The sequence below is a fragment of the Coffea arabica genome, chromosome 1e (genome assembly GCF_036785885.1).
Source record: "Coffea arabica cultivar ET-39 chromosome 1e, Coffea Arabica ET-39 HiFi, whole genome shotgun sequence".
NCBI classification, from domain to species: Eukaryota; Viridiplantae; Streptophyta; class Magnoliopsida; order Gentianales; family Rubiaceae; genus Coffea; species Coffea arabica.
Window position 1 is genome coordinate 38,248,248 of NC_092311.1, and position 15,613 is coordinate 38,263,860.

Sequence of the window (15,613 nt, forward strand, 5' to 3'; positions counted from 1 at the left end):
AAATATATTTACATGCAAAGCACGTGAGTCATTATTATTAGTTGTTTTCACATATCACTTGTCAATAGTCAAATTACCTATACCCTTTTGGCGGTTTAGTTCTGTATCTCAGTTGCCTATGTCTGCTTCACATAGGGGTGGGCAAAATTATCCGCTAACCCAAAAACTCGTCATATCTGATCCGATGCGATCCGATCCGAAAATTAGGATATCCGATTTTTATTATTTGATCAGGTCAAAAGAGGGTCGGGTACTCGCTAAGATGCGGGGCGGGATAGGGTCACATAATTAAAAATTTGCGGGTATCTGATTTGCCCCGTATATATATATTTTTTATTTTTATTTTTATACACACACTATAAAATAATAAGTTAGAACTAAATAAGTAATTTTATTGAACAAATTGCTTAACAAATATGAGAGACTATAGTTTATTTACAAGATTCATTTGTAGAGGCCATGATCTTATATTTTATAGAAAAAAATTTAATTAATGTGGAACATATATATTAAAAATTGTGCTACTTATTTCAAACTTTTATTGATTTTGAATTCTTTTAATTTTTTTTCTTTATCTTATATTCTCTTCACATGCTTGTTTTTCTTGGTGGGAAACATTTTTTTAGAAAAAAATTTTATTAAATTTTAGATGAATGTATAAAATATAAAATTAAATTGGTATAAATCATTTTTTTAAAAAAATTAATGATCAATGGGGCGGAGCGGGTACCCGTTGACCCGACCCTATATCAGCGAGTACCCGATTATAGGGTACCCGCTGACATGCGGGGCGGGTAAGGGTCAGTAAATGACTGACTCGCAAGGTGCGGGTTGGATCAGCCAAATGGTGAAAGGGACGGGTACCCGACCCGCGCCCACCCCTAGCTTCACATCTATCCACGGTGCAATTCGACAGGTGGAATTCCACAGAGATGGGTGAACTTCTTAGGTAACCTGCTTACAGGTTCTATACCGAGAGAAATTGGAAATCTGACTATGCTGGAGGAGCTGTATCTTACCCTAAACAACCTGACGGGCATGATGAGCTGGCCAACGATATCTTTGCCATAAGATAAGAGTAAATGGACAGTCATTATGGAGAATGAGCACTCTACGTACTTTGTTGCAAAAGAACCGAAGCAAAAGAACTGAAGTTACGAAGAATAAACTGAAGTTGTTAGGAGTCACTATATTGTTTAGTACTAAATATTGATAGATTCTTCTTACGAAAGACTGACTCATAATTGGTTTCTAAATTGTATATTCCAATTTCGTGCATTAATTCAGGACTACAGTTTTATTTGGCAGGTACAATCCCTCAAGAGATTGGTAATCTTTATAACCTGAAGCTATTAATAAGAAAAATAAAAGCATGATGAGTCTTTATCATGAGTGTAAGCAAAAACTGATCTTAATTTTTGTAATACCAATATTGCTCTTAACACTAATAAATGGATAGATTACATTGCATTTCCTTAATAATTAATAAGAGTTACACTAACAGTTACAAAGAAACATTTCTTAATTTGTGGTGATTCTGGTGAATGAAACAATTACAAGAATGAAAACCATTCCCTTGAGTTATAGTGAATTAAATTGAAAAAAGAAGAACAAATTTAGTTTATAAATTATTAAAAGAGTATGGTGAATCTTAGTGGTTAATAGTGTAAGCAAAAAATGATATTAGTTTATGTGATGCCAAAATTACACTCCTCTCTAATAAATGGACAAATTGCGTTGCATTTCATCATTAATAAATATTATCAAACATGCTAGCAATTTACAAAAATGAAAAATTCCTTACTTTTCTACTTACCAAAAGAAAGAAGAACAAATTTTATTTACAATAAACAAGTTTAGAGAGTACTTCAAACATGAAACAAAATATAATAAATTGGTACGATGAGTCTCTAAAAAGTACCTTGAGTTTTTTTAGTTTTTGGATACAAGTAAATTAAGATTTAAGAGGAACTTTTTAATATGCGTATATTAGTTTTGAGTAAAAAGATCTTAATACAAAAAAAGAAAATGAGGTACCAAGGTAGGCAAAGAATTTTATGTTGGGAATTTATTTATTTAAATTGCTATAAAGATTAAATTTAATGAACTTCATCAATCATACTCTTGTAAAAACTAATAGTATTAAACTACAATTAATGAATATTATATTCATTAATACCAATCATAATAATAATTACAAAGCTGAAACATCCTTTCAGTTATGGTGAATTAAGCCAAATTTTTTTTAATAAAATATCAATTTCAAGGAGTACTTCAAAAGTGAATAAAAATATATCCAAGTTCAAATTGAATATTATGTAATAAATAAACTTAATGTCTTACAATTTTTAATCATATAAACTCTATAACCATAAAACATGTTATCAATGAGAAATACAAATAAGTTTTACCAAATCAAAATATTTCTCTTCAAAGTTAAGCTATTTAAATTCGAACAATGGAATTTCAATATATTTAGATACTATTGTAATAACAATAGCACTATAGATCATTTGATAATCCGCCGTTGGCAAATAATAATAATAATTAGAAAATCTCACTAAAACTAATAAAAATTTCATAGAATGACTTAAAGGGGATCAAAAAATTATTCAAAAAATTAAAAATTTGAACTCAAATGTCATAAAAAAGAACATTTAGGTCATCTAAATTTAACCAAAGACAAAAATATTGATACTATTACAAAATAAAAGTGCTCTTGGAACAAAGAATAATTTATTCCTTGTGTATTTGTATTGGTTAGAGCAAACTAAACTCAGAAAAAATATAAAATAATATAAATATTAAATATCACATTTTTATCTCAATTACATTTATTCCTAATACTAGTAAATCCTGTTGATACTAGCAATGAAGTGGAACTCGTATTCATTTCCAGCATAACTAATTGAAAAATTAAAAGAGGATAATTATGCAGGCAACCAAGAACTGATGCTGACGATAAGATTTAGCAACATGTGGGCAATCAAGAACGATTGGTTGGCTTTTTTTTGTTTGATTAATAAAAGGATTATCAAATGTTTAAGTTCTACTCTGTCAAAACCCAGAAATATGAAGAGGGGATTTCTAATCAACTTCCTCCTTTGAAATTAAGGAAGCTGGCTTTTAATAGATAAGATTTGAACCCTTATACTCCTTAGCAAATTCCTTTTTATTTGACTACGACATCATTTGATCAAAAGAAAAACATAATAATAAAAGTACAACCCCATTTTAGTCGAAAAAACATTGCAATTATCTATCTATCTACCACTCATTTGAAAAAGAGGTGGGCGGGTGGCGGGTTAAAGCCTAAACGGTGCGCTAGTAGGTGAAAAACACCACTCTTTTGACATTTGAGGGTAATTTATAGAGTCTGCGTTTCATTCATAATTTTGTATTCTTTTCCAATTTTGGCTGCACACCATACCCTTGATAGAATAAGAGTAAATTATAATTTTGTATTCTTTTCCAATTTTGGCTGCTCACCCTGTACCCTTGATAGAATAAGAGTAAATTGCACCAAATGTCGTTAAATTATTCACTTGTACTATTTTTGGTCACTAAATTAATTTCTTAGTCGAAAATATAGCTAAACTAACCAAATTAAATGTTTTTAGTTATTCCGTTTAATTCGATCGTCAAAAGAAATAGAATGGCTATCACGTGGCTTGCAAGCCTGCTTTTTAGAGGCAAAATCATCAGAATAGCTTTGGTTGAAAATTGTCTTCATAAACGGCCCTTCAACATTACAGACAATTTCATTCACCAAATCTAAACCCCAATGCTCTTATCAATTTCTGCCCAAATCTCAAGATCAAGATGCAAGGAACCGACTCCGACTTGCTACTGTGGGATGAAAATCATTTTGAAGAATCCGGGATATAAAGTCGGATTAATGAAATAAATTTCTCTACCTGTTCTAATATGCACCTGAGAGGGAGGGGAATGCAAGCTAATCCAATCACAATTTGAGCATTTCACATCTAAACTCCTAGAGGCTGATGCACCCATCAAACAGGGGTCATTTCACATGGATTTCCCTGAACCAGATCCAGAGGATGCCAAGATTGCTCGTACTATAGAAAAAAAGTTCTAGAGATTTGGGAATCAAAATGGACTTTCAAATTCATTACTCGACATCAGGATCAATGCTAAATGAACCAGAAGTCTAGCATCATCTGTTAGTATAAGAAGCTTAACCGCTGTGGGAATCCTTGTCGGTTAAGTAATTGGGACCATTTTTTCATGTTGTACACCAAATGTTTGATATAATGTTCATACTAATAGTGCTACTATTTCTTGTTCAGGAGGGTATGATCGGTGCGAGATGGCATATGGGCAAAAATAAATGACTTAGCAAGAAACAAAGGAAGAGCGCCTTCACTGTATAGATAGATTTTAAGGAGCCTCAACTTGCCTATTTTGCATTTGAATTTTGCTGCAAGATTGTCCAAGAAAGCTAAAGTTCATGCAATCTTTATACTGGGATGCTGCTGAGAAAAGGAAATCAACCTAGGACTTGGTTGACTGATCAACTTTGTCTTCTATCTTTCATTTGCATCCTCAGATTTTCTATTTAGTTTGAATTCGATTTCACAGGAGAGATGGAGAAATTTTTTTTCACTCAATTAAAACTGAGAGGAATTCCTGATTGTGAATTAAACGATTGACCTTTGTGGCTCTTTTGTCCACTTAAAATTTTTAGACGATTTTGTCCTTCAAACCCTACATGTGCAGATCATGTGACGGTCATTCGATTTTCTTTTGACGGTCAAATTAGATAGAATGACTCAAATCATACAATTTGGTTAGTTTAGTAACATTTTCGGCTAAAGAATCTGTTTAATTATCAAAAGTAGTACAAGTAAATAGTTTAATGACATTCGGTGCAATTTGCTCATAGAATAATTCAGAAAACCTCATGAGTCTTGAGGTCCTCCTTTCTTTATTTTTTTGTTTGCTCCTTTTGAGTTTTGAATAGGGTTAATCACATTTTATCCCCTTAAAGAATACCTCATTTCTCAGTTTACCCCCTAAACTTTAATTTTGTTCACTTAATCCCTTTTAGGACAAAATTACCCTTACATTATTTTAACTTTTCATTTACCTTGTTTACCTTGTTTTCCTTTCTTTTTCTCTTTCTTCTCTCTTTTATCCTTCCCAATAGAAATTCTATTTCAACGAAAATTTTTGTTTTGAGTTTGTAATTGCATATTTTTGGGTGAAAGTTTAAAAGGCATCAAAAACTAATTTTGATTTTTTGTATGATGCCACGTGTCACAAATTTCAATTGATGATTATTAATCAGGTCACAATTTCATCTTAAGATATTTTCTTGAGAATAAAATGAGAAACTAGAAAGGAAAGAGCAAAACCCAAAATTAAAATAATTGAAAGGCTAAAAAAATTGTATTTTAGGAAAGTGATTTGAATATTTTTTTAATCATTTAAGGAGAAGATAGATTTCTGTAATTCCTCTTTTTTAATTTTAATGATTAAGGTAAAGATTTTTGTGGGAAAGAGGAAGAATTAAATAAAGAAGAAAGAGAAAAAGAAATAAAAGAAAGGAAAACAAGGTAAATGAAAAGTCAAAATAATGCAAGGACAATTTTGTCCTAAAGGGGGTTAAGTGAGCAAAATTAAATATTAGGGGATAAACTGAGAAATTGGGTATTCTTTAAAGGGATAAAATGTGATTGACCTTTTTGAATACTTGCAGTACCGTATAAATAACGAGTTGGTGTACAATACTCTATCCTACTCAAAAATTTGTGGAGATTCCTATTTAAAACTAGAGTATTGCTATAAAAAAATGACAAGAAAATCACGACATATCTGTGTTTGAATTGCATTTTTCTAGACTTTTTGTAGATAAATTATTGTAGTAATTTGATATATATGAGGTAAAAAGGTAATTGAAAAATGTGTTTACGAAAAATGAAGCAATTTTTCTTTGAAAATCCACAATCCAAACACACATTGAAATAACTTACCATTTAGGGAGATGGTGAGATAAAAAGCACGGATAGCGAAAGAAAAATCAGGTAACAACAGGAGAGAGAAACACAAGATTATAACACATATGTTGTGATATATCTTGTTTAGTATTGTAGACAGGGGCGGAGGGAAGGGGGGGGGGGCCGGGGGGGCAGCCGCCCCCCCTCCAATTGTTAAAAAAAAATTTCTAAGTAAAATTTTTTTTATTATTATGTTTTGCCCTCCCAAAAATTGATCAAAAAATTCACTTTGCCCCCCAAGGGCCCAAACAAAATGTTTGAAAGTTATTTGGACTTGATCCAAATAACAGAGGCTCACCCCCCCCCCCTCCCCCAAAATTGGCTGCCCCCCTCCAATTGTTAAAAAAAAATTCTAAGTAAAAATTTTTTTATTATTATGTTTTGCCCCCCAAAAATTGATCAAAAAATTCAATTTTCCCCCCAAGGGTCGAAACAAAATGTTTGAAAGTTATTTGGACTTGATCCAAATAACAGAGACTCACCCCCCCTTCCCCCCCCCCCCCCCCCCCCCCCCCAAAAAATTAGTTCCTAGCTCCGCCACTGGGTGACACCTTCTTACTGGCAAAATCGAGTATGAAAGTTGCTAAATTCGGTTTGAAATCCCTTATACTCAAAAAGGGATTTGATTGGACCACTTTAGTAATAATTGTATAAATAACTATATATGGCTGTTTTTTCAAACAAAATTTTCATTTTTCTTGTATTTTCTTAGCACTCCATCCGAGTTGGAGGCTAGATAGTCAATGACATAAGCATACTTATGGGTGCTAATAGTCAATGATGCAACAATTGTAGACATTTATAATTAACAGAAACTATGGATTCCACAGACACTGAAGAACTAGCCAACTTTTGACATTTCTTAACCTTATTAAACCATCATTTTCGTCACTAAGCAAATTTTGGGCAATTGCTAAAATGGTGATAGATATCTCCTAAGGATTCTCCAATCAATAGGGGTGCTTCAAATTTCAACATAGGCATTAAAAATTTAGGTGTCACTCACGGCGCAATCATAAATCAAAGCTTCAAACAAGATTTATTATTGATGACCGGTAATATATTACAAGCAAAACACACTTTGATGATACATTAAAATCGCATTACCCAACAATTGAAGCTCAGGAAAAGAGCTACCAAAGAAAACAGATCCTCAATATGTTTATTTCAATCATCCAACAAGTATGTGGACATATATGAAGCAGCATTGATCAGTTGTATACATCAGGATTTGCGATGAGGTAGGCTTCCACAGCCTTGAACATGGCTGAGGACGTTTCTTTTGCTGCCTTAATTTCCTGATTTGCTCCCTCAATATGTTCGTTGGTATTGCGCTTGAGGTGGCATGTCCTGGTGGTCTTACAGATTGACCCTCCATCAGCTGAAGCTTCGATTTTAATCACGTTAGCTACTTTTTCAATCTTATCACTGAAGGCATCACTTTCAAGAATAGTATGGCTGAAGGTGAAGTTGTCTTTGTCAATTCCATCGACTCTTTGTTTTAAACCCTTATAATGACTACCTAAACATTCAACAAAGTTCAAAAAATATATATATATATATATATAAAATTATAAGAATTTATGGACAAAAACTAATGAAATGATGATTAAGTGAATATTTAGAACTAACCTTCACCAAAAGTGATCAACTTGATGGATCCAACTCCTCCATCTCCTTCAACGATTTCGACGCTTTTAATGGCCTGTGGCAGCATCTTGGTAATGAGGTGGTCATCAAGGAAGAAGGCCTTGAACAACCTTGCAGGAGGGATTGAGCAGGGGACCTCAAAATCACAAGTGAGAGGGGCCATGATGCCTTGGTGTTTGGGAATAAACAAAAGTTCTCTTCAGGAACAAAGGGTTTGAAGAAATGTGTAGTTCTTGAAGAGGACCTGGGGTGCTAAGCAATGCGACGGGAGATGGTATTTATAGAATGAAATTGTAGTCAGGGGCGGAGGGAAGGCGGGGGCCAGGGGGGCAGCCGCCCCCCCTCCAATTGTTAATAAAAAAATTTCTAAGTAAAAAAGTTTTTATTATTATGTTTTGCCCCCCCAAAAATTAATCAAAAAATTCACTTTGCCCCCCCAAGGGCCCAAACAAAATGTTTGAAAGTTATTTGGACTTGATCCAAATAACAGAGGCTCACCCCCCTCCCCCAAAATTGGCTGCCCCCTCCAATTGTTTAAAAAAAATTTCTAAGTAAAAATTTTTTTATTATTATGTTTTGCCCCCCAAAAATTGATCAAAAAATTCAATTTGTCCCCCAAGGGTCCAAACAAAATGTTTGAAAGTTATTTGGACTTGATCCAAATAACAGAGACTCACCCCCCCCTTCCCCGCCCCCAAAATTAGTTCCTAGCTTCGCCACTGATTGTAGATCATTATTGTTAGCATTAATGCATGTGATCCGAATTTTGCCCTCATATAGATATACGGTAGGTAAATGATTAGAGGCATGCGGATTTAATTATGCCTCTATCTTCCGCATTTTACTCCAAAACAAGTAGAGCGCAATCGCTAGTGCGGGCTGCTATTTAGAAATGATAACGTTAACAATATCACTTTTTCCACATAAATAAACAAATGTTCATTCCAATCATGTGTGTTCACACTAATAAATAACCATAATCATATTGCAAATGACTGAATGAGACTGGTATAGAACAACATTTTGCTATCGCAAAAGGTTCATTCAGACTGGAATGAGCTCAGGCAGCATTCAACTCTCACATTTCACATCTAACGTGCTTAAAATACAAGCAGTATTGTCATCAATAAGCTGGCTTCAACTCTTTTTTTTCCTTCTGACATTTTCTTACTGAAGTAAGAACTTACGTAAATAAACCTAATCCCCACAGTAACTCCAAAAGCCGGTAACTTTTGGAGTCCTGTGAGGGACTTATCTACCCAAACCCCAACCCCCCCAATACCGATGTGGGATAGAAAACCCCACAGGGTGCCCCGCTGCTAAGAGATAAAGACCCCCCAAGCCCCTGAGAATGAGTTTTCTTTCTGATATTTTCTTACTGAAGTAAGAACTTACGTAAATAAACCTAATCCCCACAGTAACTCCAAAAGCGGGTAACTTTTGGAGTCCTGTGAGGGACTTATCTACCCAAACCCAACCCCCCCAATACCGACGTGGGATAGAAAACCCCACAGAGCTGGCTTCAACTCAGTATTGTCATTTTTACATTATTTTGAAGCCTGGAGCCCCACAATTGCATCAGCAGAGTCTTACCCAGCTCCACCACTTGCAGATTCCCATCTATAAAATATGGTGTATTATTGCACTAATTGGCTTCCTCGTAAGTTCAGGGCATCTTGTGATTAATTTATTGATCTCCTTCAATTTGGTTTTTAGCTCTATTGCCCAAAAGGACATTTTCAAGGATGATTCTTGAAAGCTCAAGGATCTTGTGATTAATTTACTGATCTCCTTCATTTTGCTTTCTAGCTCTTCTATCCTAAAGGACACCTTCAAGGATGATGCCAGCTTTTGTACCGACCATTGACTTTTATTGATCAATATGGTGTACCTTGTTAATTACAAAGATTCATCTATATATCTATATCTATATCTAAAGGCATCTTGTGATTAATTTACTGATCTCCTTCGTTTTGCTTTCTAGCTCTTCTATCCTAAAGGACACCTTCAAGGATGATGCCAGCTTTTGTACCGACCATTGACTTTTATTGATCAATATGGTGTACCTTGTTAATTACAAAGATTCATCTATATATCTATATCTATATCTAAAGGCATCTTGTGATTAATTTACTGATCTCCTTCGTTTTGCTTTCTAGCTCTTCTATCCTAAAGGACACCTTCAAGGATGATGCCAGCTTTTCTACCGACCATTGACTTTTATTGATCAATATGGTGTACCTTGTTAATTACAAAGATTCATCTATATATCTATATCTATATCTAAGCTAAAAGAGCGAGTTCGTTTTGATGGCTGAGCGTTTGAGTTTCTCTTTTCAAGATCGCCCTTCTTACAAAATAATTAGGACTGCATCATGTCCCTAAATTTGAATGCACTTTCTAATAAGTAATATCATTGAGGGTATTTATGTATTGTCATAATCAAGGTCTCATATTCAAAAAAGAATTTATGTATAATAGTATACATAATTTCCCGCAAAGAAGAAAGAAGGAAAATAGAACACAAAATTATGATTTGGCTTTGTCGACCGTATCTTACTTTTTCTTTATATTACAGTAAACTAAATGACTAATTAGATTGGATGCGACGATTCTAATTGGTAAAAAAGAGCCGCCTTTCGTCCTATCTAGTAATAGTAAGGGCAATTGTGGTTAACTACATTGTTATGGATGAAAAAAAACGAGGGAAAATTAAAAAAGAAAACAAAAGAAAGAAAGAACTGAGATGAGAGATTAAATTGGTGATCACGAGATGCTAGCACTAACTTGGTTGCTGTGGTGCCATATTTATAAGAGGTTGTTGATAAATTTTATTCAACTCCGTACGATTACATGTGATCTTGTTTTGTAATTTGAACTTAATCAAGTTATTAGTAGTTAATTGGAACCCCAATTGTCATGTCAGTCCAGGCTACCTAGCTCAATAAAAACTTTTGAAGTTTATTTAATTACCGGTTTAAAACACTTGGGCCAAGTCATTAGTAGCTCATGGATCCTAAGTTTATTTTCAATTTTCTTCTCGTTATGCTGATTTATGCTTCTATCTTCCACAATGTTCACACTTATATGAGCTGTTATTAACAAAATGGCAAAAACAAGTTTTGGAGTTGTGATGCCTTTCACTTGACCATTATTTCAACATCAGAAAGTTAATTTATTGGGTTTTAATTTCTGATGTTCTCGATGATTTTCCTCTTTAATTTGTTGTTCTCCTTTTCTTTTGGAATGCCATGGTTGACGATCCCTTGAATCTATGTCTAATTTCTCTCAAGGCGTTTTATTTTTATTTTTCAATTTTGTGGTTGCCTCGTTGGTTTTGCAGATATCGCCCTAGACTAGATACCAAATATGCCTCTTGTGAAAATATCTATCATGTGTACCTATTAAAAGCACCGGTGTGATTCGGTGTTTTAATGATTTAGTTTTGGCTTTCCAATAACACCCTTGTATACTTAAATAATGAAACATACCTTAATTTCAAACACGAATTGGGTGAGGGATATTTATGGATATTATTAGTGTTGATGTAAAAGCTGTCTTTTAAAATTTAGTATTCTAAACGGAAGGAATTCCAAACAAAGTTAAACAAAAAAAAAAAAAAAGGGACATCATATTGTAAAACAAAGTTAAATCCCAAAAAAGGGGAACCATGTTGTAAAAGGAAATTGAAGAAGTATTTCTACTTTATTAATTTTTGTAAAAATTAATTTTTGTTTTCCAACATTAATCCTCCCATAACATATTAAGGCTAGTTTCAAATTTGAATGACTTGCGTAATATCATCCTTAAGTTTTTATTTTAGAAAGAGAACGATATTACATTTTTCTTACTAAATATAGTTAGATTTGGAATGAAATTACTTAATTAAACATAGTTTCTACCAAATAACGTAATGCTACTTAATCTTATTCTACTAGATTCTGGATATAACATAAGGGATAACAAATCCTAATTTGATTTTGACTAGCAAAAGAAAACAAAATTTTTGACAGTAGCAGAAGCCGGAAAAAACCTACCACATATTGCATTGAATAATGCTTATATGTCAACTGAAAGTAAATACATCAAATAAAACATAGGAATTTCTAAAAAGAAACCATGAATCTAATATTTGGAAGTTATTAACCGATAAAAAGTAATAATAAAACCTGGCCAGGATGAGAGGAAGACTCTAACTAAGAAATTGATTTGCTAGGATGAGTGTAAGACTCTTAACTATTTCGTAGATGTTTGTCATCGATTAGTTTAAGATTCTAGCTTATAAGATGCTCTGATCACATTCGACCAAATCAATTATCGTTTGTTTGTGTAGTACTTTCTTGCAAGCATACAAGCTATTGGACCCTAAGCTTTGCTCTTTTCACAAGTATTTGTGACTAACCAACATATACCAAACCTTCTTCTGGTCATTAGTCACGTAGCTGTTAGACTGCAAGTTCAATTTGAATTACCTTGTATTATATATATGATAGTACAGAGTGAAAAGCATTGGTGAGATAATTATTGCTCACCCAATTGTTTCCTTTTTTTAGTGGTCAACATGAAGTCTTTTGTGAGATTTGCAAAAATGTTCACCTCAACTCTATCACTATTATTGTCGACAATGTGATCAGACTTTTCATCCTTATTCCACTTTTAACATGTTTCTCTTTGTGTTAATTTTTAGTTATTGTTTCTTTCAAATTGGTATTGATTTACGAAGGTATTGTGGATCAAATGATGAAAATAAGTTGTATAATGGAATTGCATTTGATGATAAACAAATTTAAGTCGTTAAAAGGAAAAAAGAAAGAGTTTGTAAATCTAATGAGCTGAAGCCTGTCAATGCCTAGAATACCGACTGACTGGAAGCCAAATCTTGTAGTAATCACCCTTTAGTGGAGATTCTTGGTGGAATGAAAGAAGTAAAGCAAAGTAAGTACTTAACTGTGCATTTTGAGTGATTTAAATGTGTTTTATCATTTAGTTATGATGTATTTTATTCATTTTTATAACTAATTAACTAGGTTTCTAGTGAATTATGCATTTTGTGGTTCCTTTTTTTTTTCTGGGAATGATAGATGAATTTTATAGCAAACCAAACTTTACAATATTTGAGCTACGGCTCAACCACTTATACAAAGTGTACTATGACACTAAGAAGAGACAAAAATTCTCTCTTCATCCAAAACTATGCTTAGAGCATAACGACTAATGCTTTGACATAGAGACATATTACTATTTTTTCCTACTTCAAAAAAGCACATTTGAAACAGATTAGCTAGAGCAAGTATATCTTCCACTAACGTGACTGTATTCAGATTGTCTCCTTTCCCACTTTTCAGCATGGCAATAAGATGTTGATTGGCATTTATGACTTTAATCCTGTTCCAACCAAGCTGCCTTACTTTGATGAGTGCTAGTCGCATTGCTGCAGCTTCATCTTGGATTTTCAGTAGCGATGTTCTGTCCACTAGCACCCAGTCAGCTATGATTCTTGTTCCATTCAGCTTGGCCACAACACCAATTCCCATCTTGTGTCCCTCGGTTGCTTTCTGTGTTGCAATGTGAAGTTCCATCAAGTCCCTTACCTCCATTCCTTCCTCCCTTTGCCTTGCATCTGCTGCATCTATTTCTGATGTACTCCTAGCTTCTTTTCCTGTACCAGCTTCCTCAAACTCCATCCACTCATTACTTGCCTTTTGCACTACTTTAATTCCATCCTTCTCTTTCCCTTCAAATTCCAGCTCATTCCTATCCTTCCATAGCTGCCAAAGTATGTTAGCAGTCAAAGCTATATGCTGTTTGCCTTCCTTCCTACTCCTAGCTTGAATTAAAGCTGTCCACCACTGCTTAAAACAACCTGTTTGAGTCTGGATGCTGTCCCATTGAACTGGAGCAAGCTTCCATACCTTCTGAGCCTGTGCACAATGAAACAGAATGTGTTCCACCATTTCTATCTTGTCTCCACATCTTGAGCAGCATGGTGAGCCTTGTTTCGTTCTCCTGAATATTGTTTCCCTTGCTGTTAGTGTGTTAGTAATACACCTCCAAATGAATAGCTTAATCTTATGCTTGATATAAAATATTCAGAGTATAAAAACTTTATAAAATAATATTCAGAGTAATACATCTCCAAACTTTATAAAATATTCTCTTATGCATTTTGTGGTTCAAAGTATAAAAAAATGAGTTTCTATGTGTTCAAATGATGAAAACTTTATGTTTTTGTAGATTTTAATGATTCAATAATCAAATGTAATGAATGGAGAAGATATTTAGATGATTCTTTATGAAGTGATTTAAAGAGAATATGAAATGCAAAATGTTCAAAAGATAAAATGCAATCAAGTATAAAAGAAGAAATATTTGACAGCTTTGACACTTTTTGTATTTTGGCTATATCTTGAGTTAGAAACATCGGATTGAAATGATTCTTGAGCCATTTTGAATATAACACATAGCCCTATATTTATTATGAGACATTGAAATCCATTTCTTGAGTTTTTCTAGTCAAAAATCGAAATATAGTCGGCCATTTTTTGTTGTCGAAAGGTGAAACAGGGGATTGACTAGTCATGGGTATTTTGGTCATTTCTCAGTCTACAGAGCTCAAAATTACATGATTCTTAATGCATTGAAAAGCTAACTCAAAGAGCTGCAATTATCATTTTTGTACAAGAGCTAGTTTAGCCTTCATTATTGAGAAAATACCAATTAAATTTGGCACAAAAATAAAGCAATGTTGAAGACCGATTAGAAAAGTGCAAACCTGCAGGGGAGGCAATACGTGAGTACAATATGCGGGCTCAGCCCACATTTTGATGGTGTGTATTCACGTTTTGGTTGCTTTATAGCTGGAACTAATTGTACTTCAACTTGCAGCTTTTTTCTACTACTTTTGGACCAATTTTCTGAACAAATTTCGGTTGAAAAGTGCAAGAAGCATCTTGAAAATTTGGAGAAACAAATCTTGGGAATCTCCAGAGCCAATTAGCACAACTTGAAACATGATTGCTTTAAGTTTTAATTCTCTATAAATAGGGCCTGGCTTGTTTAATAACTTTGGAAGGCTAGAAACACTACCAAAATGTAGTTTTCACTAGTTTTTCTTAGTTCATTAGTATAGTATAATTAGTGTAGTTTATTCTTCTTGTGTTTGTAGCTAGATTTGGATGAAAAATTAAGAAGCAAGATGGAGAGTTTGGAACTCATGTGATGAGAATGACTTCTTTCCTATGACTTTGACTTTTGTATTTGAGTTCATGTTTAGCTATAATACAAGTATGTTCTTTTCTTTCATTCTCTTCATATTTTGCTAAAATTTATGCTTAGAGTTATGGATGAATTTTCTATATTTTGTTTGTGATATTTACTTGGTTATTTGATGATATTATTTTGAATAAGTTAGTTATCACTTTAGCTTTTTTAATCATGATTTATCAGCCATTAATTGTGATCATTTTAAGGTGTTAAGTTTGCAATGAGAATTGGAATTTGACACTAGTTCAAAGAAGTGTTAAACGTAGGGAGTACACTCATAAGAGTAGAGGTACACTTTTGTGGTTTTCATAGTTTATTCCATATAATTTCATAGAAAAATAAGTTTGTAGTTAATTTCATAACCATGAGAGTAGGTATGGTTTAACCAAAAGTATAGTTGATTCACTATGAAAGTAGGTTTCACAAAAATTATGAAATTACACTATAACTAACCAAGTTAATAACATTTAATTAACCGATAATTTCACTTGCAAGAGTAGTAAGAAATTTCATAACCTTAAGAGTTTTCTATTGTTATTTTTATAACTCTTATTTCATGTGTGTAGTGTAGATTTAATCTCTTGAATTTGTGGTAGTCTAAATAATAAAGGAATTCAAAACCATCGGTAATTGACAATCTTCTATGTAAGATCGACACTTAAGATCCCTATACTCAATAA

The 15,613-nt window shown here is 33.3% G+C and overlaps 1 protein-coding gene and 1 long non-coding RNA gene across 2 annotated transcripts; both read right to left on the reverse strand.

The window, feature by feature from the left end:
- Window positions 1-7,036: 7,036 nt before the first annotated feature.
- Window positions 7,037-7,906, reverse strand: LOC113703017 (uncharacterized). Its single transcript, XR_011816946.1, has 2 exons — window positions 7,653-7,906; window positions 7,037-7,542 (listed from the first exon to the last, which is right to left on the reverse strand). It is a non-coding gene; the product is annotated as an uncharacterized lncRNA (long non-coding RNA).
- A 4,920-nt stretch (window positions 7,907-12,826) lies between these two features.
- On the reverse strand, window positions 12,827-13,624 carry LOC113693968 (uncharacterized). Its single transcript, XM_027212781.1, has one exon. The coding sequence runs from the start codon at window positions 13,622-13,624 to the stop codon at window positions 12,827-12,829; it is 798 nt and encodes a 265-aa protein (XP_027068582.1).
- Window positions 13,625-15,613: the final 1,989 nt, after the last annotated feature.